The sequence below is a fragment of the Citrus clementina genome, unplaced genomic scaffold (assembly GCF_000493195.1).
Source record: "Citrus clementina cultivar Clemenules unplaced genomic scaffold, Citrus_clementina_v1.0 scaffold_9, whole genome shotgun sequence".
NCBI classification, from domain to species: domain Eukaryota; kingdom Viridiplantae; phylum Streptophyta; class Magnoliopsida; order Sapindales; family Rutaceae; genus Citrus; species Citrus x clementina.
Window position 1 is genome coordinate 27787795 of NW_006261964.1, and position 26224 is coordinate 27814018.

Below are 26224 nucleotides of genomic sequence, written 5' to 3' on the forward strand. Positions count from 1 at the left end.
GTTTTATTTTAATTTTTTTATTACATTATATAGATATAGAATGAAAATACTAGTATTAGTTGATGGTCTACTTTAAAGATACTATTAATTCCCTTTCTTACCTCTTGAAATTGAATAAAAAGGGGTTCTATTTTAACTGTAGTTTGATTGCATATAAATCAAATGATTCGCAGACCCCATAAAGTAAGGGAAATATTTGTTCATCTTTATCTTTTCCTTGTATCTTTGGCTCAAACAGCTAAGAAAATTAGCATTAAAATATAGAGAACATTTAGCCAGGAAATATATTGATGTTTAAGCTTTCAATTATTTGTTAGTATAATGTCCATAAAGGTCAGCAAAGATGGCTTAGCTGGTGTTATACTTAATTTATGCAATCCTCCCCTGCAATAATGGATGAGAAAGAAAAGAAAAGTTCGATTGTCTTCTTATAAGTATAATGCCAGCTAAACCATCTTTGCTGACAGTTATTGAAAGCAACCCCAGCAGAGTTCATGTAATGGTGAAGTACTCTGTTCCGTTGTTGAAAGCAACCCTAGCAGTGCTCAAGTAATGATAAAGTACTCTGTTCAATTATCACCTTCATTTCAAGTATTCAACCCTCTGCAATAATGGATAAGAAAGAAAAGAAAAGTTGAACTGTCTTTTTTAGGACTCTAAAACAGTTGCAAGTGCCACAACTTTTGTCTTTTTTATGTGTTAAATTTCATTTGATCCCTTACTTTCTTTTTTATTTTTAACTATAATTTTATTTTTCCTCTCTCATTCTTTCCCTCTACTCCATAGGTGGCCCAATTTTTTTCCATTTTCAAATCATTAATCAACAAATTAAAATCAACAAGATTCAACTTGACATTATTATTATTACTATTTGCTTAATTGTTATTTTAATTAAAATAACCTAATGAATCAAAAAATATAGGAAAATTATCATTTGTATACCCTTAGTTTACTCTATTATTAAAAATACTACAATACTTTGAGGGTGTCTCAATCGTCCACCCTAAGTTGACAAAATGTATCAGCTGACCACCAAACCGTTAGTTACCATTTAAGTATGATGACGTCAGAAGGGTAATTTAGTTTTTTCATATGATACAAGTGATACAAAAAGAATTTAAGGGTATATAAGTGATAATTTTCAAGGGTAAAATCGTCAATTCACTATAATTCCGTTAACTTTCAAACGGCAATTAACGGTTTGGTGGTCAGCTGATACATTTTGTCAACTAAGGGTGAATGATTGATACACCCTCAAAGTATTATAATATTTTTGATAACAGAGCAAATATAGGGTATACGAATGATAATTTTCCAAAAATATAAACCATAAGCTATTAATGATTAGCCTGAAGGAGTCCACAAGCAAGCATTGAGTTTGGGCTTTAGCCAAATTTTAGAATTTTTTTTAACATTTTAATTAAGTTAGAAAATAAAAACAATTTGGTATAATTAGGATTCCATCGGGATCCCAATTGAAGTCCTGACTAGTCCTGAGTTTTAATGACAATAATTTTAATCTCAAATTCCTATTTGTTTTAATTACTTTTAAGTCATATATTGTATCATATATCATTTGGTATGGGATTTGGGATTCAATTTTTTCTCCCAACTTTAATTGGCAAAAGAGTTTTAATTAGTTGTTTGACAATGTTATGTTAATTAACAAAGTTATAATAATCTACAATGTATAACTTAGGAATAACAAAGCTCCTAGTATTTAACTTGTTTGGGTGTATAGGCTTATTGAATTAATTCATATCAATATAATTTAATTAGAGTCAAAGTATCATAATTATGAATTTTATTCTTCTACTCTTTTGCAAATGTTAATATGTTAAACATATTCTTACTATTTTGAATATTAAACATTGACATACTAACACAACATCATAAAAAATAGTAGTAATTGGAAAATTTCACTACAATTTGGGTTGAAAATTAAATTAATAATATGGAATTACATTTTTTTATTATTTTACATTGAAGTTCCAGCCTCTAGGTACTAAACCAAATTACTGGTTTAGGCTAATGAAAGGAGTAATTGGTTAATGCTTTTCTAACTTGAACTGACAATATCTATTATTTCATTCTATGATTATTTTTTTATTCTTCCTTTTAATTACTTCCGGTTCTAGTTCATGGTACATGAGATGGATAAGATGAAGAAATTGGAATGATTTTTGAATTAATTTTAATTTTATTCAAAAATTAAATTTACTTTTTTTTATTTGGTATTTTTAACAATGATTATGTTAATGAAAATTTTCCTAATTTTAATTGTCTAATTATTTATTATTTTGAGACAATTCGGACTTATGCATTAAAAGTTGTAACTCTTTATTGTTTTTGAATTTTCAAAAAAGTAGGGACCATAATATTAATTACCCAATAGAGATATCCTTACCATGGGCGCTGCTTTTTCATTAAATCGGACGGTGAAGAGCTGAAGTTACAAAAAGACAAAAATTGTGGTACGTGTCCTCCTTTTAAGTATAATGCCAGCTGAACCATCTTTGCTGTCCACTTCACCTTCCTTTTTCTTCATACTTCTTTCTTTTTTTTAACTCACGCCCGGCCCCTCCACTTTCCTTTCTCTTCTCCTTTAGCTTCTCGCGCCTGGTCCCTCCACCTTCCCTCTTCTTCTCCTTTTTATCCACCAAACACTAGTCTACCAAAATTCTAGTATTGAAAGTAAACGATCGTGGAAATTATAAAGTTTGGAGTGACCTCGAGGTGAGCAAATCCCATAAAGCCTTTTTAAAGGCCTTCTTGATTAGTCCAAAAGGCTTGTTCGAGGGTTCTTGCGCCTTCTTCTCTGTACGCCCCTGGCACATCTCCGGCTTTCTTTGGTCCTTTCGCTTTTTCATGTGTCAGCTCGGGATTGCCGAAATTAATCTCGCCATGGGCAAGAAATTTGAGCAAGTCTCAGGTTTTATACTTCACCTCTAGGAGGTTTTGAGCTTTTGAAACTTTGCATGCCCTCAAATAAATTGTTTTCCTGCTCGTCTAATCATGATCGTTAGTGGGTTGGCTTAATTTAAGTCTCTTCACAAGATCCCTGCTTGAACATCCTCGAAGAGTTATCTGCTCGCGTCTTCGTAACTTAGGAAAGTCACCTCGCGAATACAGGTTAGACTTACACCGAGGAGACTTCATGCATTTTCCCATATTATATATATCGAAGGGAGCACGATTTTGTGTGGAAGAAATATTTAGCCGTGCTCTCTTTATTTTGTCCTTAAGCTATTAACAACGAATTGTCCTCCTTTTTATTGAAACAAGTCCATCGCTTCCACTTCATTTGTTTCACAGGCTTCACTCTCCTCCACAAGTGTCAAACATGTTATCAAAACTGTTCCATAGTTTCGTTGGTCTGTCCTTTGAATTCAAGGAGCACACAATCACCAGCTGCGGAGTGGTATCAATTCTTTTGGCAGCAACATTTGCCATTTCTTGCTATGCATGGTTCATTAAGAAACCAACTAGGAGCACACCTCCACTGCCACCAGGTCCGCGAGCCCTGCCCTTAGTCGGAAACATTCTTTCCGTTGAACCAAATTTGCATCGTTACTTTGCCAAATTGTCCCAAATTTACGGTCCAATCTTCAAATTTTATCTGGGTAGAAAATTGTGCATTGTGATCGGCTCACCTTCACTTGCCAAACAAGTCCTCAAAGAGCATGATGTGGTATTTGCCAACCGTGATCCATCTGCAGCTGCATCAGTTCTAACATACGGAGGGAAGTCTATAGGTGCGAGTCCTGAATGGCCCAAGTTGCGTCAAGTTCTTGTTCGTGAAACTATGAGTAACACGAGCCTTAATTCTTCTTCTGCGATTCGTAGACAAGCAGTTTAAGATCAATGAAGGATGTCAGTGGACGGGTTGGTTCACCTATTAAAGTAGGTGAGCTGATGTTCTTAACTTCGCTAGATGTAGCAACAAGAATGTTATGGGGGGCTTCACTGCGCGGAGAGGATTGGGACGCTGTCGCGATTCAATTTAGGGAAGTACTCGAGGAGATGTTTCAAGTGTTGGGTTCGGGAAACATTTCCGATCTTTTTCCTCTTCTTACTCGCTTCGACTTACAGGGACTTGAATCCAAAGCAAAAAAGCTTACAGTTCGATTGGATAAGATTTTCGAGTCATTATTGAGACCTGGTCAGAGTGGACAGGACAGGAATGAGGGGAAGTCGAGCAAAGATTTTCTGCAAATCTTGTTGGAGCTTCAGCAACAAGGAGATTATTCCTTATCCATGGACCAAATTAAGGCCTTGTTTATGGTAAAAATCTTATCAACTTGCTTTGAACTATTTTAAGCGTTTTCATTTTTTGAATTTGAATTGAATTGTCAACACTCAACAGGATGTTGCTGTTGGAAGTACGGATACAACATCAATCACTGTAGAGTGGGCGATGTCAGAGCTGCTGCAGAAACCGGAGGTAATGAGAAAAGCCCGCAACGAACTGGAGCAAGTGGTGGCACCTGACAGTGTTGTGGAAGAGTTTCATCTTGCCAAATTGCCTTACTTGGAAGCAATTGTAAAAGAGACATTAAGATTGCATCCACCCGCGCCGCTTCTAACCTCGCGAAGGCCTAGTGCAACAAGCAACTTGTCTGGGTATACAATTCCCAAGGGCTCAACAATATTCATCAACGCGTGGGCGATACAGAGGAATCCTGAGGTATGGGAAAATCCCCAAGATTTTCAACCTGATAGGTTCTTGGAAGATGTCAAAATAGGTGATTTTCGAGGAAACAATTTCAATTATCTTCCATTTGGTTCCGGGAGGAGGATTTGTCCTGGAATTCCTCTAGCAGAGAAGATTGTCCCTCATGTATTAGCCAACCTATTGCATCTTTTTGAGTGGAGTTTGCCTGAGGGAACAAAGTTTGATCTTTCCGATAAGCTTTTAATGGCACTGAAAAAGTCGGAGCCACTTGTGGTCATCCCAACTCCAAGATCACTCTCTGCTTTAGAGCATTGCAATTAATCACTGTTGTTTTAGATTTCAAACACGTATTGTGCCATATTCTTGCTTTTGTACTGGAAGAAAGCAAAAACTTTGTTTTATAGACCGCTAATAATTTGCTTTCTACCATAAACGACGTTTGTTGTGCTTGTATATGATTTCAAGATTTAATGTACTCTTATGTTATTGTGGCTTTGCCTTTCACCATTCTTCATGAAGCCGTAATAGGGACATCTACGCGTGAGCAGGACAAGCTCATCAAATCTGAAAGATTTGTTTTGTCTGGTAACCTCAAACCAAGAATTTTCTTAAACCAAAATTGCTTTGAGGTGTCTGCTTGGCTATTTTAGGTTTTGATCTTCCTCCCCGCCCCACTTATGTAGTATAAGTCCGTTATATGGTTATGAAGTTTATTGATAGTGTTCAAACCTCTACTTTCACGCGTTATTAATACTTCATTACTATCACTTCATACTAAATAACCTAAAAGACAGAGATGTAGGATCAATTGACTGGCTCAAAATACAAAGATACAGGGATCAAAATAATGTAACTTGCATTCATCCAAGAGTTGCTCCAAGTAAGCCAAGTATAATTTGGTTGCCAAATAGTCTTGGATTATGGAGAACAATTCTTTGTCGATGTAACTTAGTTAAAAATGTAACTTAATCACTACTAAGGAATCTTTTGTTTCTTATCATGATGATTAGCTTAAAAAAGAGAGAAAAAGAAAGGAAATCCCACGTCGGATCATCCAATTATAGAACAACATATGCTAAGATCCAGTATGTTCGAATGGATCATCCCAAGTCATTTCGGTCAACAGCTGCATTTCCTGCCACTGATATCAACTTTTCCATAGTAATAATTTTATTTAAGAATGTATAATTTCTTCTTGGGTTTGGTTATATTGGAATCGCTATAAGGTAGAGCACCCCTTCATAATTATACGATCAAAGTTATAATGAGTTTTTTATTATTTATCACTTTGCGTGTGTGGTTAAAATTTATACTTTACCTTAGAGCAACTTCAAAATAGCCATAGCCTTTTATTTATTTTTTTTTTTTGTGGAATGTGTGTTGCAAAGTGTAATAACAACATTATTAATAACCAGAAAAAGAGGGGAGGAGTTAATACTTATAATATTTTCGAATTTAACGCTTGTTACAAATGAACCAGACGCAGCGAGTCCTGTAAATTTTCCCGTTAAATAAATTCAATTGTCTTTACCAAATTTTGACATCTACAAGTGATTTTAGGGAGTCGTTTTCTACAGATGGTTGAGATTTAAAGGGATTTCTGAAGTGATGCGAACAAGAGACTCTTTTCCCCATAGTGAAATGCTGCTATGAGTGAAGTTGACTTGCACCTTAGATTGCCAAATTTCTAAGAGAAGTGAATGGAATTGACCAAAAGACTACCTGTACCCGTAATAAAATTTGTTTGTTGTCTGCATTTGTTGATTACGGTTCCTAGATTTGGTGTCTATTTAGCCATTTATTGACACTGAGATTCAACCAAGCAAATCAAGTTAAAAGATCCAGACAACTTCACCGTTTGGTGCATTCTTAAAGTTGCAAAATACATTAGGATATGCAGATATATTTATAGGACAGCAAACGGGCTTGTAAACAGCCAAGTCTTTGTACTGGGGCTATCATATTTTAAAAGCATATGGACAAAACTTTAATACACTGAAGTATTGTGAGTTAAATATAATTACGATTAGCATTCAGGGATATCTGTTTTTTTTCCGAAATTCAGAGGGGGTAAATGCATTTGAGGGTTAAACATGCCGAGATCAAGCTGTGTTTTTGCCAAACTTCTGAGGCATCCTAAAAGACACAAAAGACAAGCCCCCATTCTCATTTTTCCTGCCTCCCCATAAAGGTAGAAAGTGCACATTAATGCAAGGTGAAAACACAATCTGATTGCATATTGATCCAAACTTTTGCTACTTATAACGTTAATAATTTAATACAACAAAACATTAGAATGTTAACAGGTGACTATCTCATGCCACTCATGTTTACATCAGAAGTTGTTCACTCAGTATACAGCAAGAGAATGGACATGGATGAAGAGGGAACATCTGACTCAAATTTGGCATTCTGTGAATTCTATGATGGTTAAAGGCTCACTGATGGCCACTCTCATTCTCCTGCTCCATCTCCTCTGCATCGTCAAAGCGTTGATCACTAATTTGAAGCTGCGGGCAATTTAAATAATGGTATCAATGAGGAAGGCATAGTTAAGGTCTAATATAAATTTCCAGACAAATTCGATTGGCTGCATAGGTCATAGATTATGGGGTGAAAACCGGTGATGAATTGGAATTCAAACAACAAAATAAGACACTAAATCTGAGGGCCAAGAATGAACAACAAGAAAAATGGATGTGTTAAGGGATACCTGAAGCACATTGTTAGCTAGGTCATTATCACCATTTGAATGACCAATTGGGTTTGTTGGATCCTGAAAAAAATGACACCCAGGATCTTCCCCTAACGGACATACCAATTATTAAAGAACAAAACATTTGTAAGAATAACAAGAAGGGACGTAATATTTCAAAAGGGAATGGAATCATGTTTGACCCTCCATACCTGTACCCTCGTTTTCCAGCTGGTCAGCACTAAAAACCCAATTGTGCCCTTCTTCTTCCTCTGATGAAGGCATATGAAGATGCAGAAATTAGTATTCGACTAATGAACATACATAATAAATAAATTTGCTACTCGACCATTGTAATATTTATATGAGAGTAAACTCACCTTCTATAGGTTCAGGATTGAGCTCGGCACACTCGCAAAAAATCTCAAACAGATTATCCACTACCACACACCAATGAAGACGATGGTCTATGGTTAATACTCTGCATTAAACAGCAAGCAAGATACATCCAGAAAACATAGAGATAGCAGCATAAAAGACCACAAAAAGAATTCATCTGTCACAGAGAAGATTGAAAAATTATGTCCTTTAGCTATTAACAACGAATTGTCCTCCGTTTTATTGAAACAAATCCATTGCTTCCACTTCATTTGTTTGACAGGCTTCACTCTCCTCCGCAAGTGTCAAACATGTTATCAAAACTTATCCATAGTTTCGTTGGTCTGTCCTTTGAATTCAACGAGCACATAATCACCAGCTGCAGAGTGATACCAATTCTTTGGCAGCAACATTTGCCATTTCTTGCTATGCATGGTTCATTAAGAAACCAACTAGAAGCTCACCACCACTGCCACCAGGTCCGCGAGCCCTGCCCTTAGCCGGAAACATTCTTTCTGTTGAACCAAATTTGCATCTTTACTTTGCCAAATTGTCCCAAATTTACGGTCCAGTCTTCAAATTTTATCTGGGTAGAAAATTTTCTGCAAAGATTTTCGAGTCATTATTGAGATCTGGTCAGAGTGGACAGGACAGGAATGAGGGGAAGTCGAGCAAAGATTTTCTGCAAACCTTGTTGGAGCTTCAGCAGCAAGGAGATTATTCCTTATCCATGGACCAAATTAAGGCCTTGTTTATGGTAAAAATCTTATCAACTTGCTTTGAACTATTTTAAGCGTTATCATTTTTTGAATTTGAATTGAATTGTCAACACTTAACAGGATCTTTTTATTGGAAGTACGGATACAACATCAATCACTGTAGAGTGGGCGATGTCAGAGCTGCTGCAGAAACCGGAGGTCATGAGAAAAGCCTGCAACGAACTGGAGCAAGTGGTGGCACTTGACAGTGTTGTGGAAGAGTTTCATCTTGCCAAATTGCCTTTCTTAGAAGCAAATGTAAAAGAGACATTGCGATTGCATCCACCCGCGCCGCTTCTAACCTCGCGAGGCCTAGTGCAACAAGCAACTTGTCTGGGTATACAATTCCCAAGGGCTCAACAATTTTCATCAATGCGTGGGCGATACAGAGGAATCCTGAGGTTTGGGAAAATCCTCAAGATTTTCAACCTGATAGGTTCTTGAAAGATGTCAAAATAGGTGATTTTCGAGGAAACAATTTCAATTATCTTCCATTTGGTTCCGGAAGGAGGATTTGTCCTGCAATTCCTCTAGCAGAGAAGATTGTCCCTTATGTATTAGCCAACCTATTGCATCTTTTTAAGTGGAGTTTGCTTGAGGGATGATATGAAAAATTTTAATATGTTCGGAAGCACATGAATTTAGAAATAAAATAGTAGTAACGAGATCGAAGTTATAGAGATTGTTATAAATTGAAAAGTCTAATTTAAATTTAAAATTAATATTAATCCTAGCTTAGTTGAGTAAGTTGAGTTTTTAAGGAAATAAAATTAATTAAAATAGAAAACATAAAGCAAAGGAGAATTCAATAAGATAAAAATTACTAAGGTTTTAAAATCCACCACTGTTCAACTAGTAATTATCTAATTATTAATTAATCCCCAATTTTACAGTGACAACTCGAAATCATTATATGTCATCTCATGGATATAACAAAAGAAGATTCCTACCAAACTAGAAATACGGTTAGAGTCTACACAACTAAATTTATGATAAGTCGTGAGGTGCCGGTCCTTGTATGTTACGTTTATTAAAAAGATCTTAGAAGGATTCTTTTACTTTAAAATTTTATACCATGTTTAGTTCGAAAAAAATATAAGGAGAGGAAAGGAGGAGAGGGGAAAAAAATAAAAGAAGAAAAATGAATTCCTTGTCCATCCAAACAATAAAAATAAAATTGCCATTCTTTTTCACTCATTTTCTCTCCCCTTCTTTCTTTTCAATTCCTTTCCTCTCTTATTATTTCTTACAACCAAACATGGGCTTAGGGCATATTTGGTTGAGCTATTAAAACACCTCACTACATTAAATTTATACAAGCTCATGTTTAATAGATAAAAAATCACAACAACATTGTATTAATGGCCCAAGCTAATGCAGTAGTTGTCGCATTAGCTAAACCCAACTCACAGTCAGGTTTAAATTAATGTAGCAATTGCTGCTTGCTTTTTTTTTTTTTTTGTTCTTTTGCTTTTGACTTTTGCTTTTACTTTTTGGCTTTTGCTTTTGGTTTACAACAACAACAACAACAACTTATATTTACTCTGTTATAAAAAATACTATAATATTTTAAGAGCCTATCAATCGTCCACCTTAAATTGACAAAAGATATATGCCGACCACCAAACCGTTAGCTGCCGTTTGAAAGTTAACGGAACTATAGCGAATTGACGATTTTACCCTTGAAACTTAAATTAAAGTAAAAGAAAATTATTACTTGTATATCCTTAAATTCTCTTATTATCACTTGTATACCCTTAAATTATCATTTGTATCATATAAAAGACTAAATTACCCCTCTGACGTCATCCTATTTAAACGGCAAGTAATGGTTTGGTGGGCAGCAGATACATTTTGTCAACTTATGGTGGATGATTGATACACCCTCAAAGTGTTGTAGCGTTTTTTATAACGAAGTAAACTAAGGGTATACGAATGATAATTTTCCTATTATTATATTATAATTTTTATTTTTACATTATAATTTATTATAACTAATAATAAATATTTAAATATGAATAAATTTAAATAATATTAATTTAAAATTAATAATAATATAAAATATTAATACAATTTAAATATATTAATGTAATATAAAATATTAATATAATATAATATTTAATTTAAATTAATCACAAAAAAATTAATAAGTACAATATAACATTAAACATTGTACAATATTATTATAATATAATACTAATATAATATAACATAATACAATATATTAATATTAAAATAATACAATACAATATAATATAATCAGCGCTAATATTCTCACAACACTTAAGCACAAAACGTAGCACAAAATCCGATTTTTAGGAGAATAATTGCCACCAATTCTCTGTGAATAATTTAATGAAAGATACGGAATCAAAGATAATTTAGTATAGACTTCATAGATCCAAGCATAGATTTAATCAACTATTAATCTTAGCGAACAATAATGCATAACAGAATTGGTGAAAAGATTTAATAACATCTAATTAATCATGTGAAATAAGAACCAGAAATATTAAAGCACGCATATAAGAGATTAATTAAATAAAAAAGATAATTATTTCATTAAATATGGTTTCATCCTTAACTTTGGTATAAAAAAATTAACTAGACATACTTGCATTGGAAGCAACAAAATAAATAAAACCAACCATGGAAATTTAACTGTTGCTACCAGTTTTCTTCTGTGCCTTGCGATTGCGTCTTCTTGCTCCTTGTGGCGGCTGCCCTCTCAAAAGCCAAAGTCAGCTTTTATAGCCTTCAAAATGGGCCACCGACCTTTTCAATTCTAAAGTCAAAAGGCTTGGCCTTTTAATTTGATTTGGTCTTGCACGTGCACTCCAATTAAGGTAAAGCCACCTATGTTGTGGTTAATTTCTTCTTCACGTGGTTGGATCAATTAATTTACTAGCTTCGGTTTTCTCGGCTTCACTTCCACATGAATGTATGTCTAATTGCTTCCAAAATCAATTCATCTTTAATGCTTCCTAAATTAAACTTCTTCATATTCTTTTTATCCATAATCTTCAATTAATTCCTTATTCAATAAAATAATTCAATTAATTAAAAATAACTAATAATTATATAATTAAGGATAAAATATGTATATATTATATGCTCCTCATGGAACAAAGTTTGATCTTTCCGATAAGCTTTTGATGGCACTGAAAAAGTCAAAGCCACTTGTGGTCATCCCAACTCCAAGGTCACTCTTCGCTTTAAAGCATTGCAATTAATTAATGCTGTTTTAAATTTCAAATTAAATAGATAATGTCTCGTGCTTTTGTACTGGAATCCAGCAATAATTTGTTTTATAGACTATTAATAAACTGCTCTCTCTATAAACTTCATTTGTTGTACATGATTTCAAGATTGAATTTACTTAACGTTAATGTGGCCGTTGCCTTGTTTCACCGTTCTTCATGAAGCCTTAGGGGGGATATCAATCTGCGCATGCTCATCAAATTTAAGAGATTGGTTTTGCTTGGTAATTCCTATCAGAAAATTGATAGGTGAACCAGACGCACAATTAAAGTGAATTGAGAAATATTAAAACACCAGAATCACATAGGGATATTTAAATTTATATGGTTTGACTTTTAGCCTACATCTATGGATGAACTTAAAAAGATAAAACTTTATTAATGAAATGGAAATTACAAGATAGTTATGTCAATCGAGAACAAAAATAGAAATAATTATTATAAAATGGGACAAAACTATGATGCAACTATGGTACTATACCACAGTTGCACCCAACTATGGTACCATACCACAGTTGTACCCAACCATTGAATTCAGCCACAGTTGTCACCATAACTGGATCTAATAGTTTAAAGCAACTGTGGTATGGTACCACAATTGCACCATAACCGGACCCTATAAAATAATACGAAACAAGTCATAAACTTCTCTTTTTATTTTTATTTGAATTTGTTAGTTTTGACAATTATGTGATCAATTGAATCAAATTAATTTTAGAAAGATAAAATAATTTTAATTCTAAAAAATTTGTACAGAGTTCAAATCTTAATTTACTTATACTCTTATTGAATGAATAGAATTGTAGCTAATGAAGTCACAAACTGAAATTATTGGTCATAATTTTCGATAAAATTGATGATTACGAAATCCTGAGGTTTTGAAAAAGTAAGAAAGGAAAAGGACGTAGAGTGCATTACAAACGTGGACAGAGAAACAAGCTGAAATTTGAAGTTAATTTCTGTTATGTATTTTATAATTTTTAAAAGGAAAAACTAGAAGTTAACTAAATCCCAATTGTTGAAAAACTTACATGACTGTGATGCGGTCGTGGATACGGAAAATCCGTGAAATACGTTTTAAGCTGTGACGTGGTCGTGGAGGTAACATACTGACGATGTACCTTAGCAGATCCTTTTTTACTTTTTTTTTAATAAAACACTGTTTAATCCCTATATTTTAAAATTAATAATTATTTAGTCTTTATATTTTTAAAAATATCTCAAAACATCCTTACCGTTAAGTATTGACACCCTTACTATTACTTTTTGTTATTTTTTACTTACTTTTATAATATTCCTCGTACAATAATTTTTGTTCTTTACTGGAAAGAAAAATTAAATTATCAATTTAAACCAAAAATGTAAAATAGAAACAAAAAAATTTATATTAATAATTTTGAATACTCCACGAGGAGTTAATATATTAATTTTTTTATTAATGTCCAAAAAATTAGTAATTAATTTTTTTATTTGTCTTTGTTTTTATTTTATTTTTAGGGTTAAATTGGTAATTTTATTTTTTTTATTAATGTCTAAAAAAAGAAATAATATTGCAAAAATGATAATATTATAAAAGTAAGGTAAAAGGAATATAAAGTAACAGCAGAGATGTTTTGAAGCATTTTTAAAAATATAAAAACTAAATAAACACTAACCTCAAAATATAAAAACTAAACGAGTTTTTATCTTTTTTTTCCAAAAGGACAATTATTGCAAGGCTTCAAATGTCTTTTCCCTTTTTTTTTTTTTTTCACTTCGGGTGTTATACTGAAATTTTTGTTATCATGAATAAAAGCTTGTAGTTTTACATAACCAAGTGGAGCTGTGGAGAGTTTGGACACTTCCTCATTATAGAACTGTGACAGCAATATTTTAACCCTTGGGGTAACATAATCATGGCCATGCATGTAATATAATGGTGCATTAGTGGAGGGACCGTTAAATGCTGATTCAAGGTTTGAGAATGTCCGGATTATGGAGAAACTTTAGAGTAGTACCAGGTTAACTATGCAATAAATAAATAATACTATACTAAGTGTATAATTATTTAATTACACGTGTCATTTATATATATTCATTAGTTGTATTATTTTTAATATATCCTAGACTTCTTCCTAATTATGAGAAATCTTAGAGTAGATTATTATATTATCATGGAGAAACTTTAGAGTAGTACCAGTTTAACTATGCAATAAATAAATAATACTATATTAAGTGTGTAATTATTTTAAAGAAGTATTATATAAATAATAATTATTTTAAATTTACTTATACGTGTCATTTATATATATATATATTCATTAGTTGTATTATTTTTAATATATCCTCCTCATTAAGAGAAATCTCAGAGTGGATTATTATATTATTATATTCCGTGTCCAATATCACATATTTGTTTTGTTCTTTAGCTTTATTGCAATATCACGATCACTTCCGCTTTATGATTTTTTTCAACAAGAATTTTTAATAATTTTACTTTTTATTTAGGTTGCAGTTATTTGAACCTACCGATTTATTTTATGTACCCTCTTTTTAATTAATCTTTTATTATTAATATATTCTTTTGATGAAATTTCCTAATAACCATGTTTTCACTTTCTCTAACTTATTTTCTCTTTCTCCTACACCTTTAGTTTCTACAAATTTTTACATTTCTTTTTACTGATAGATTGCAGGTAATTTTGATAGATGAGACAAACAACTCAAAATTCAAATAGATATTGTTATAATCTATCAAGAATAAAGGGGAATAAAACCCACTATCTATATGCAATCTTCACACACCATAAAGAATAAATAATTTTTTTGACTAAATTTTCAAAAAGAAAAACTAACACCTCTTAATTTATAGTTAAAGGTAATAATATAAATTAACAAATATTTCCGTTTTAATTTCTATCTAAAGTTAAGAGAGTGTTGTTTAGAGGCAACCATAGTAGAGAGAGAGTTTTGTTACAGCGAGATTGAAGAAGGAAGAAATTAGTGAGGGTAACTTTGAAATTTTAAAAAATTAAAATTTAATAACAAATATGTATTCTTTTACATGGGTTCAAATAGTCCCACCATTTTATTTAGTTTTGGAACCTCCTCAAGCCATACCCGAGATTCCCAACTAGACAAGGCCATTTTCGCTAAACCATGAGCCACGAAGTTACAGGATCTCGAAGTATAAACCACCTTATACTGATTCTTCTGGTCTAGCAAAGCTCTAATTTCACAGATTATCCAATCCAACTCTCCTCTACTAGAAATACCTGAGAATAAAATTTGCAACATTCTTTGAATCAGACTCTATAATTAGAGGAGCCAAAACAACATTTGCAGTCATCTTCAAACCCTCTAATATAGTTAGAGCATCAGCAATTTTCGGATCTCCTAAGCAAGGCTTCTTTGATATTGTCGCAGCCATTACAGCTTCTTCAGAATTTCTGATAATACATCTTAGGCTAGCAAAACCTCTTTCCTTTTCCATGGCTACATCAATATCAAGCTTATACCAAAGGAGAATCTGGAGGGTGCCAAATATCAGGTTGAGGAGGAACATTTTGGCATGCGATATATTGACCAAGTGGCCCAGCTTTGGTAGATTCCTGCAAAATTTCAGCCCTATTTAAAACTTGGTGGCAATCGTCTCTTGAACTACCATATAAAGCCTTATTTCGTGCTTTCCAAATTGACCAAGCCATTCCCACAAACAAAACAAACTCTTCCTTTGATAAAATTTCAGCCCCTTTTTTACCAAACAAGAGAATGACATATTAGCTGAGCTGGCAAGCCAAGAAAAACAAGGCTTGAGCTTCCAAACTTTCCTCGCATATTTACAAGCAACAAGACTATGATAGGCATCCTCTACGTAGGCATGACATCTTGGACAAAATTCATTATTCAAGATTTTCCTTTTTGCCAAATTGTATTGTGTGGGGAGAATGTTTTTTAAGGCTCTCCAAAAAAGGATTTTTATTTTAGGAAGAACTAGGAGGTGCCATATAAATTTCTACCAACTAGCAAGACTCGTCGAACTAGAAGAAAAGTCGGGGAATCTCAATCTCAATGTAACTTGGTACCCACTCTTACCGAATAAACACCATTTCTGTTAAAGTGTCAAGTAAATTATCTCTCATAAGCACATTAGGTAGTGGAATCTTGAGGATTTTAGCAGAATCAACTGGGAGAAAATGTTGTCGAATGAGCTCAACATTCCATCCTCTACTTATGCTTAACAATTTGGCTACAATGGTGTCTGTAGATAGAGTGTGAGGAGAGAAAGGTCTGATTGTAAAAGGTCGAAGGATCCAGTTGTGATGATATACAAGAATATCTTTCCCATCACCTACTCTCCATTTCGAACCACTCTTAATTATCTTCCTGCCCTAAAGCAAACTCTTCCAAATGTAAGACGAATTGCTTCTCCGCTTACTCTCGAGAAACCCCGAGTTAGGAAAATATCTGGCTTTTAAAACTTGAGCCACTAAAGAAAATGGTTGAAGAAGGATCCGTCGGCACTGTTTGGCCACAAGAGCTTGGTTAAAGGCAATCAGATCTCGAAAACCTATGCCACCTTCACTTTTTGGTTGGCAAAGGAACCTCCATGGAAGCCAATGAATACCCTTCGATGAGGAAGAATGACTCCACCAATAATTAGTCACCATATTGTCACGGGACGAGTGTTTTACGTAGCAAACCCGTGCGGCACTTAGACAACTTTGCCGAATGTTGCTAAGTAAGCCTTGAGCTTCTCGACTAGTTAAACCTAAAGGTTTTCAAAGAGCTAGAGAGAAGAGAGTAATGGAGCCAAATAAGAGAAATTGTATTACTCAAAGAGTGCTTACAAGAGAGCTTACAAGAATGCTTGGGTTGCTTGCTCTAAGCTTGTTGTACAAATGCTAAATGCCATGCCCTATTTATAGGGGAGGCTTGCCAAGCTCTAGAAATTCTAGAGAATTCTACCACATGCTTAGAATTGTAGATATTTACATGTGCTGAAAATTAGTGGAGTATTCTAGAGTATTTACAAGCTCAATGTGCTAGAGTTGCCTAGAACTTTCCGGAATTGGGCCAAGCTAGCACTCTTGGCCTTGTCTTGGCTCTCTAGCCCAAAATGATGGGCAATTGGACTAGCAACTTGGGCAGTCCGCAACATCCTCCCCCACCTAAGCTCGCGGCGTCCTCGTTGCGCTCTCGTGCTTGAAGTACTGGATGGGCTTAGCGAATTGCCACAAATCATCTTCACGTTCCCGAGTGGCTTCACTCTCGGTGAGGTTTTTCCACTTCACCAAGTACTCATTGTATGGTAGCACGCCTCTCCTCCGACTCACGCGATCCGCAATGATGTACTCCACATCTTTGTCGAACGCGGTGACAACAGCAGTTGGCGCGCTCCTCGATTCTCCGTGACTTGGGTCTTCCACATCTCCGTGGTATGGCTTGAGAATGTTCACATGGAAGACCGGATGGATCTTGAGTCTTGGCGGAAGTTGGAGTTGATACGAGACGTTGCCCACACGTCGTACAATTAGGAAAGGTCCCTCGTAGCGCCTCACTAACCCCTTGTGGACTTTTCGGAATGTCTTGAATTGTTGGGGTAGGAGCTTGATCATGACTTGATCACCTTCCTTGTACTCAACATGTTGTCTCCTTGTATCTGCTTACTTTTTCATCTTCCTCGCGGCTTTGTCGAGGTAGGTTCGCGTGATGTCCGCTTCCTCGTGCCATTCGCGAGCGAGCTTATGTGCCACGAGGCTTTTTCCTCCGTAAGTTGAGGCTATGGCGTTGGGAGTCACATGTTGGAATCCCATGATGATCTCGAACGAACGGACTCTTGCCCGTAGCCTCACTTCGTTGCAAATAATAAGAAAATTGGGCGATGTCGAGTAGTTTCGCCCAATCCTGCTAATTAGCGCTCACATAATGCCTCAAATACATCTCGAGGAGGCCATTAATGCGCTCGGTCTGCCCATCCGTTTGGGGGTGAAAACTTGTCGAGAACTTGAGTTCGGTCCCCAACATCTTAAAGAGCTCCGTCCAAAAACGCCCAGTGAACCGAGGGTCTCGGTCGCTCACAATTCTCTTCGAAACTCCCCAAAGCTTCACAATATGCTTGACAATAGGCGGACTGCCTTGTCCGATTTGTAATCGACTGGTGTGGCGATGAAAGTGGCATACTTACTGTAACGGTCGACAACGACCATGATGCTGGCGTAACCTTTGAATTTTGGCAGCGATATGATGAAGTCCATGGAGACACTTTCCCATGGCCTTGTTGCGAGTGGTAGCGGCTCTAATAATCCCGCTGGAAGTTGATGATCCACCTTATCTTGTTGGCACACAAGACAAGTTCGCACATATGCCTCGATGTCGTCCCTCATATGCAGCCAAAAGTACGAGGCTTGGACTAGTGCGATAGTTCGCTCAATTCCTGGGTGTCCAGCCCACTTGAAGTCGTAGCACTCATTGACGACTTTTTTTTTGTAAATTTCCCCACCTTGGCACGAATAGCCGATCTCCCTTGGTGAGAAGGATGCCTTATGATAACTCTAGAAATTGATGTAATAACTCTTATTTCTAGAGTTACTACATCAATTTTAGACTTAAATCAAGATCATTTAAAGAGCAAATAAGGTGTTTTCATTACATTTTGGTTACTTTTTGCATAAACATTCATTTTAGTTAGGTTTTAATAAGTTTTGTTTAAATCAAGTAATTTGTGCTAAAAACAGGTGCATAATTGTAGGTTTTAAATTCATAAGGGGATGCTGAGACATTAGATGATCAAGAGGAGGAAAGAAGATGGCCACAAAAGAAGACAAGCACAATCGGGAATAATGCAATGCTGTTGTGGATGCTAGTGCAACCAGTGCTGCAGTAATCAGAGAGCAATGCGGGAGAAAGCTTAAAGCGTGGGTCAACCATAAAATCGCGATCTGCATGTTTTCTAATTTAAACGTATGCACACGCATGGACTTTAGGTCTTTTACCCTAATTTGCAATATAAAAGGAGGCGTGCACCACATAGAAATACGGCAAGGAATTATCATAAAAAATAATTATAAAGGCAAGAAGAATGAGATCAAGATTGAGGAGTGCTATTCGGAAAAAAACAAAAGAACCGTGTAGAATTATTTGTCTTTTATTGTGCTCAACTTATATCTTCTCTTCTTCCTTGAATTGTTTGGATGTATTCCGAGATCAATATATTTGTGTTTATTTTTCTCATCCAGATTATGAACTAAATTTACTTGTTGTTGAGTGATAAATAATCCGATAGGTTCTTGACTGTTCTTTTATGTTGTTATGGTAATGCTGTAGTATTATACTCTAGTAGTTTTTATGAATACAACTGTTATTTCGGTTGACCACCCATTTAATAGTTTCAGTTAAGATAGAGCAGCAAAATGGCATGTCTTAGCGGACATTATTAGAGTATTACTTGTTCTTAAGTCGAGTTTCCTGGATTAGGTTACCTTGAATCCCATAAGGGCAATACTTGAAGTTAAGATTTGTGACACTCTATACATAGGTGTTCACCTTGTAGGGTGGAGAGATTAAATGTTATAATGTCGTACCATAAATATATGAGCAACTGGTCATTATTAATAGATTTAAAGGTATGAGATTTCCAATATACGATAGCTGCGGATGCAGATTTATTCTATCCATTGCTGCAGCACTTATTGTAACAACTGGTGCTAATTTGGTAAACAACAGTCACCCCATTAGGAGAGTTTGATCATTCAACTACTATATTCTCAATTGAATCTTAGACACATTTAACTTAGTTTATTTCATTACAATATTGTTTTATTTCTATTTCTCATAATTATTAGTTAAGATAGAATTATTTGACAATTGTTTGTTTCGGTCTTTAGTTGATTTGCACTATTGTGATTGCTTTAGCATTTTGAGTAACATCAATCCCTGTGGAGACGATCTTGAATACTCATCACTTTATTACTTGTTGTGTATACTTGCACATTGGCATTGATAATAATTGATTATAGAAATCAATCAACACATTTATCTTGCCAAAATCGCATTGTCTTTCCCTCGAGCACCTTCTCCAGTAAGTCCTTTGTTAGTGGATCTTGTTGGAGGCCTTCCTTGATGCGTGAGACAATGTCGGACCTCAGTTGGCTCATGCTAAGTGTTGCCAATTTGGCCTTGCGACTTAGAGCGTCCGCAACAACATTGGCTTTACCTGGTTTGTACTCGAGCCAATAGTCAAATTCCGCAAAGAAGTCTTGCCACCGTGCTTGCTTGGGGCTCAACTTATTTTGAGTTTGAAAGTAACTCGTCGCTACGTTGTCCGTCATGATCATAAAGTGTGAGCCAAGTAAGTAATGTCGCCACACCCGCAAGCAATGTATGATTGCGGTCATCTTCTTCTCTTGCACCGTGTAGCGGCGTTCCGTATCGTTTAGCTTTCGACTCTAAAACACTATTGGATGGCCTTCTTACATGAGGACTCCACCAATGACGAAATCCGAGGCATCTGTTTGAACTTCGAAGGGCTTTGTGTGGTCCGAAAGAGTTAGGACGGGTTCCTCCGAAATTGCTCTTTTCAACTCCTTGAATGCGCGTTGGCACTCTTCGAACCAATGCCACATTCTGTTTTTTTTGAGCAAATCCGTCAAGGGTGCCGTCTTGGTTGAATAACCTTTGATGAAGCGGTGGTAGTAATTCACCAACCCAAGAAATGAGCGGAGCTCGGGCACTTTCGTGGGAGGTTCCCACTCGAGGATGGCCTTCACATTCACATTCTCTATCATGAGTTTTCCACCTACAATCTTGTGGCCAAGGAACTCCACTTCTTGTTGGGCAAATAAGCACTTCTCCAATTTGAGGAAGAGCTCATTATCTCGAAGTACTTGGAGGACTTGTCGCAAATGTTGGGCATGCTCCTCGAACGTGGTGCTTGTTGTGCACGTTGTCTTTAGTTCGTCTCCCTTGGCGATGCGCACTTAATAGTACCCGGAGCGCAAGTCGAGTTTGTTGAAGTATCGCGCCTTGCCAAGCTGGTCGGACAAGTCCGCGATCAAGGGAATCAAATACTTGTTCTTGATGGTGATCTTGTTGAGCGCTCTATAGTCGATGCACATTCGTAGCGATCCATCTTTTTTCTTTTGGAAGAGAACCGGTGCACCAAATGAGGCCTTGGAGAGGTGAATTTATCCTGCGTCCAGCAAGTCTTTGAGTTGTCTTCGCAACTCTTCAAGTTCGGGTGGCGCCATGCGGTAGGGCGCCAAGGCTGGTGGCTTCGCACCTTGTTCCAACTAGATCGCATGATCTACCTCTCGTCGAGGTGAGAGCTTTTTCGAAAGTTCAGGAGGCACCACATCCTTGAAGTCGTTGAGGACTTTTTGTATTTACAGAGGGACTTGGCTTGGCTTGTTTCCACAATCTCCTTCCTCGTTTAGTTCCCGGATGGAGACCAAGAAGCTTGGGTTCTTCTTGAAAGCCCTTTTGAATTGCATGGCCGAGAGTGTCTTCTCCTCGGACTTGCCTCGTTCCGTAGGTATCATGCATGCTTTGCTCCCGTCAAGGATGCTAAGGGAGTTCGTAGCGGGCAGCGGGAAGGCATGGACTTGATCGAAGAATTCCATGCCGATGACCATCTTGAAGTCGTCCATGGGCACAATGGAGAAGTCAAGCTTTCTGCTATATGTCCTAAGCGTAATGTGCACGCCTTGTACGATCCCCGCAATTGGCTTGGCGGGTGAGTTCACCGCTTTCATCGTGCCTCCTTCCTTAGTGGCCTTAAGGCCTAAGCTCTTAACTTCGTCTACGGACACAAAGTTGTGTGTCGCTCTCGTGTCTAGCAGTGAGCGAATGGACTGACCGTTTATCTTTGCGCTTACATACATGAGCCCTTTCTTCGTGAGTGTGGGCTGTTGGCGGTTGAGTGCGTCGAGGCGTTGGAGATAACCTATCCTGAGTTGGGGTTCTTCCGCGGACATAGTGGGGTTGCTCTTGAGTTGGGCTGCAAGAGCGTTGAATGACTTCTTTTTCGAACAGTCGCGTACCCAATGAGGACCGTTGCAAATGAAGCATGGGCTGCGTGGCTTCGATGCCTCCTTCTTGCCCTCCAATTTGCCTTGCCCGCTCTTGTTGCTAGGCGGCTTTTTCTGCCCCTAATCTTTGTGGTTGTTGCCCTTGTCCTTGCGACTCTCTCCCCCACATTTGCCTTGGTTGGCCTTTTTGTCCTTGGATTGGGTGGAGTATTCGGTGAGCGATTCCGCAATGGCGATGGCATCGTCAAGTGTTTGAACACCCCGCCTATCAAGCTCGGTCTTGGCCCAATCCTTGAGGCCATCTCGGAAGTAGAAGAGTGAATCTTTGTCGGACATGTCGCTTATCTCCAACATGAGGGTAGTGAACTCGTTGATGTAGCCCCGAATGCTACCCCGATTGTTTAAGGCAACGTAGGCGCGCTTGCGCTTCCTTCTCCGCGTTGCTTGGGGCTAACTGCTTTCAGAGTTCTTGCTTGAAGTCGGCCCAAGTATCGATGGTGCAAATGCCCTTGCCCATTTCGTCATGCTTGTGACGCCACCATAGTTGTGCAGCGCCTCGAAGATAGGTGGGTGTTGTGCCCACTTTCGATGCCTCGTCTCGAACACCCATGGCATTGAAATATTGATCAAGCCCAAAGAGGAAATTGTCCACGATTATGGCATTGCGTGTGCCATCGTAGGTGTCAGGCTTTGGCACGTCAATGTGCCGCGCATCACTCGTGCTTGTGAAAGCTGGACTAGTGGAGAGTGTGCGCTTATGCCATGCCCAATCCGAGCGGACGTCATCCACTTTCGTACGGACAGCGCGTAGTTCATCCTGAACAAAGATACAAAGTTTGAGCAACTCATCATGTAAAGAACGAAACTCACCTCGGAGAGTTTTGTTGCCACCGTGAACTCGGCGTATTCTCCCTCGAGGCTGTCTTGAGCGGCAGACAATGCGATTTCGAGAGTGGTCACACGAGGCTCCAACGCATCCACGGATAGGGCCTTGGACTTGCAGCGAGTCTTGCCTTGGGCACGCTCTCCCTCACGGCCGCGGCTTGGTTCCGGTGGAACATCCACACCAACAACACCCTCTTGTACTGGATTTGAAAGGTCAGCCATTGCTCGTGAGCTAACTTGCGTGGGTGCAAACCTTAGCTCTGATACCACTTGTCACGGGATGAGTGTTTTGCGCAGCAAACCCGTGCGACACTTAGACAACTTTGCTGAATATTGCTAAGTAAGCCTTGAGCTTCTCAATAGCTAAACCTAAAGGTTTTTGAAGAGCTAGAGAAAAAAGAGCAATTGAGTCGAATAAGAGAAATTGTCTTATTCAAAGAGTGTTTACAATAGAGCTTACAAGAATGTTTGAGTTGTTTGCTCTAAGCTTGTTGTACAAATGCTAAATGCCATGCCCTATTTATAGGGGAGGCTTGCCAAGCTCTAAAAATTCTAGAGAATTCTACCACATGCCTAGAATTCTAGATATTTACATGTGCTGGAAATAAGTGGAGTATTCTAGAGTATTTATAAGCTCAATGTGCTAGAGTTGCCTAGAACTTTTCAGAATTGGGCTAAGCTAGCACTCTTGGCCTTGTCTTGGCTCTCTAACACAAAATGGTAAGCAATTGGGCTAGCAACTTAGGCGGTCCGCAACAATATGCTGCAAGTCAGAACAAAATTCAAAAGGCAGTTAAAAAACACTCATAGAATATGTGGGGATTGCCTGTGCCACAACCTTTAACAAGATTTATTTTCCACCACAAGAAAATAACTTCGATTTCCAACCTAAAATTTTAAATCTATTCCTCTCCTTCAACTTGGAAAATGGTTGAGACTTTTTTCTACCAATTATTGAGGGAAGCCCAAGGTACATATCATGGCAGGAGACAACAGTCAAATTAAAATAATTTGAATCAAATTGGCAGTGGCTGATGAAGCATTAGGGCTAATTGAAATAGAAGGTTTGCCAAAATTAATCACCTGACCCGATGCCGCATAATATTTGTTGAGGAGGCTATTCAAGTGTGCACACTCTGCAGTAGCTGCACGAGCAAAAATTAAGCTATCATCAGTAAAAAGTATATGCGAGATTGACAAACCTGCTCGACCAAATTGAATACCGTGAATTAAATTGTTAGCCTCTGCATATCGGAGCATAGATAAGAGGGCCTCTGTGCATAAAATTAAAAGATATGGAGATAAAGGAAAACATTGCTTTAGCCCTCTTTGAAGAATTATATGGCCTGTAACTTCCCCATTAACCAGGAGAGAAAATGAGGAGGATGAGACACATCTGTAAATAATCTATACCCACTGTGAGGAGAAGCCCAGCTTTAACATGACTGCCTTGAGAAAACCCCATTCAATTCTGTCATAGGCTTTACTAACATCCAGTTTTAAGGCTACTAAATATTGTTTCGGTCGCCTCTGGTTCCAAATTTTGTGCAGGCATTCATAACCAATAATAATGTTATCTGTAATTAGCCTGCCAGGGACAAAGGCACATTAGTTTGGGGAGATAATCTCTTGCAAAATATGCTTTAACCAATTTGCTAAAACCTTAGTAATAATTTTGTATATGACATTGCACATACTTATTGGTCGAAAATTGCCCACTCTAAGTGGAACTTTAACCTTGGGAATTAATACAACATGGGCATGATTAATCTTGCGCAAATCTCCACCTTCATAGAGAAAGCTCAGGCATGCATCAGCCAGTGAATCACCAATGAAGCTCTAGTAGGAGTGAAAAAATGAAACGGGAAAACTATCAAGGCCTAGAGCTTTATTCGGATTCATCTGAAACAAAACATCCCGAACCTCTTCCTTTGTGAACACTTGAGTAAGCATTTCATTCATCTCATTCATAACTTTCGGCTGTAAAAAAACAAGAGCATCATTTACACTATCTGGTCTTGGATTGGAAGATTGAAAAATACTAGAAGTAATTTATAAATTCTACCTCAACTTCTTCAGGCTCCTCTTTCCATATATTATATCCATCTAGGATGCCTTCAATCAGATTTCGTTGTCTTTTTGAATTTGCTTTAACATCTTGTATTCATGTCTTTCGCCTATAGCCAAGAGATTCTAGACCTCTGATACCAATATAGCTCGGCATTCCTTCATTAAGTCTTCAATCTGCCTTTCTAGGTTTTGGATATCAGTCAATCACTGGATGTATGTGCGGCCACTTTTGATGGCCATAAGCTGATAATTGAGCCTTTTTAGCAATTTTTGTTGTTTCCAAAACGCTGGGAGCTCCACTTCTGCCAAGTCGCTCTAATTATTTCTATTCTATTAAGGAAGTTGTCGAGCGGGTTAAGGATATCAGCGACATGCTTGTTAGACCAGACTCCACTTATTAAATGTTTGTTGTCATCATATCATCTCCAATAATTCTCATAGTGGAACTGTGTGAAGATATGTGTATGTGGACCTAAATGAAGAAACTGGAAAAGTAGAGAGCTGTTGTGCAGATTGACTTCAGTTGATGGGGTCTATTTAATACTTTCTGCTGACGTGGCATGGATTCGTTATAATCTGTTATAACGAACCCAGCACACTGATATAAAACAGAGGCTGACGAGTGGTGCCTGATACAATGCTAATATCGTCTTCATTTGTTCATCATTTTGCATAGAATCTGTTACATTGTGATCTGTGCATAATCTTCTGTAAATCACTTGTGATTGGGTTAGTTCTTGATCAGTAATAATGAGTAAATTTTCCTTCTAAATTTTGATGGTCTGTGTCTTTGTTTTGTTTCTGGTATAGCTTCTTTGTTATGACTTTCTTGATTCGCTTGTGTTCTTGGTGTTTCTACTCACCAAGATTCGTGAGTCTTGTTATGATTTAGGCTTAAAAGTCTTAACAAGTGGTATCAGAGCCTGATGAATCTCAGCCATGTCTCTACCAAGGCATGAAATTGAGAAATTCACCATTGGTGGTGATTTCTCGCTTTGGAAGCTAAAAATGAGAGCTCTCCTTGTGTATCAAGGGCTTGAATCTGCCCTGGAAGAAGAAGATCCAGAGGCTTCTACAGGTTCTGGAATTGATGACAAGAAGAGACAAATATAGAATCGAGCTCATAGTACTCTGATTTTGAGTCTTGGTGACTCAATCTTGAGAGAGATTTCTGAAGAGAAGACAGCCTTAGGAATTTGGAACAAGGTTGAAACCTTGTGTATGAAGAAGTCCCTGGCTCACAGATTGTTTTTAAAGAAAAGGTTGTACACATTCTCAATGAGAGAAGGGGTTACAATACAAGATCACATTGACACTTTTAACAAGATCATCCTTGATCTTGAAGGGGTGGAAAATGTAAAAATCTGTGATGAAGATAAGGCATTCTTCTTGCTGAGCTCTCTACCAAAGTCTTATAAAGGCTTTGTAGATACAATGCTCTATGGGAGAACCACTTTGACTCTTGAAGATGTTAAAGCATCCCTCAGTTCAAAGGA

General features: G+C 37.1%; 2 protein-coding genes and 1 long non-coding RNA gene across 3 annotated transcripts; 2 read left to right on the forward strand and 1 right to left on the reverse strand.

Annotated features, from left to right (window-relative positions):
* Positions 1-3022: 3022 nt before the first annotated feature.
* LOC18033563 (ferruginol synthase) lies at positions 3023-5271 on the forward strand. Its single transcript, XM_006421673.2, is given in 4 exon segments — positions 3023-3132; positions 3316-3854; positions 3857-4284; positions 4367-5271. Coding segments are annotated over 3 exon segments (1569 nt in total). The 5' UTR covers positions 3023-3132; positions 3316-3343; the 3' UTR covers positions 4997-5271.
* Positions 5272-6929: 1658 nt separating this feature from the next.
* On the reverse strand, positions 6930-7845 carry LOC18033054. The gene is made up of 4 exons (XR_002904899.1): positions 7751-7845; positions 7583-7642; positions 7389-7480; positions 6930-7185 (listed from the first exon to the last, which is right to left on the reverse strand). It is a non-coding gene; the product is annotated as an uncharacterized LOC18033054 (long non-coding RNA).
* Positions 7846-8059: 214 nt separating this feature from the next.
* Positions 8060-9111, forward strand: LOC18033545 (cytochrome P450 76M5). Its single transcript, XM_024188515.1, has 4 exons — positions 8060-8090; positions 8156-8505; positions 8588-8764; positions 8896-9111. The coding sequence occupies exons 1-4, from the start codon at positions 8060-8062 to the stop codon at positions 9109-9111; spliced, it is 774 nt and encodes a 257-aa protein (XP_024044283.1).
* The last annotated feature ends 17113 nt before the right edge of the window (positions 9112-26224 follow it).

Excerpts from the sequence above, each read along its gene's own strand:
- LOC18033545 (XM_024188515.1), top strand. The coding sequence starts at position 8,060 with ATGTTATCAAAACTTATCCATAGTTTCGTTG. Across the intron at positions 8,091-8,155 it reads ACTTATCCATAGTTTCGTTG|CAACATTTGCCATTTCTTGC; the intron begins GTCTGTCCTTTG and ends ATTCTTTGGCAG. Across the intron at positions 8,506-8,587 it reads AAATTAAGGCCTTGTTTATG|GATCTTTTTATTGGAAGTAC; the intron begins GTAAAAATCTTA and ends AACACTTAACAG.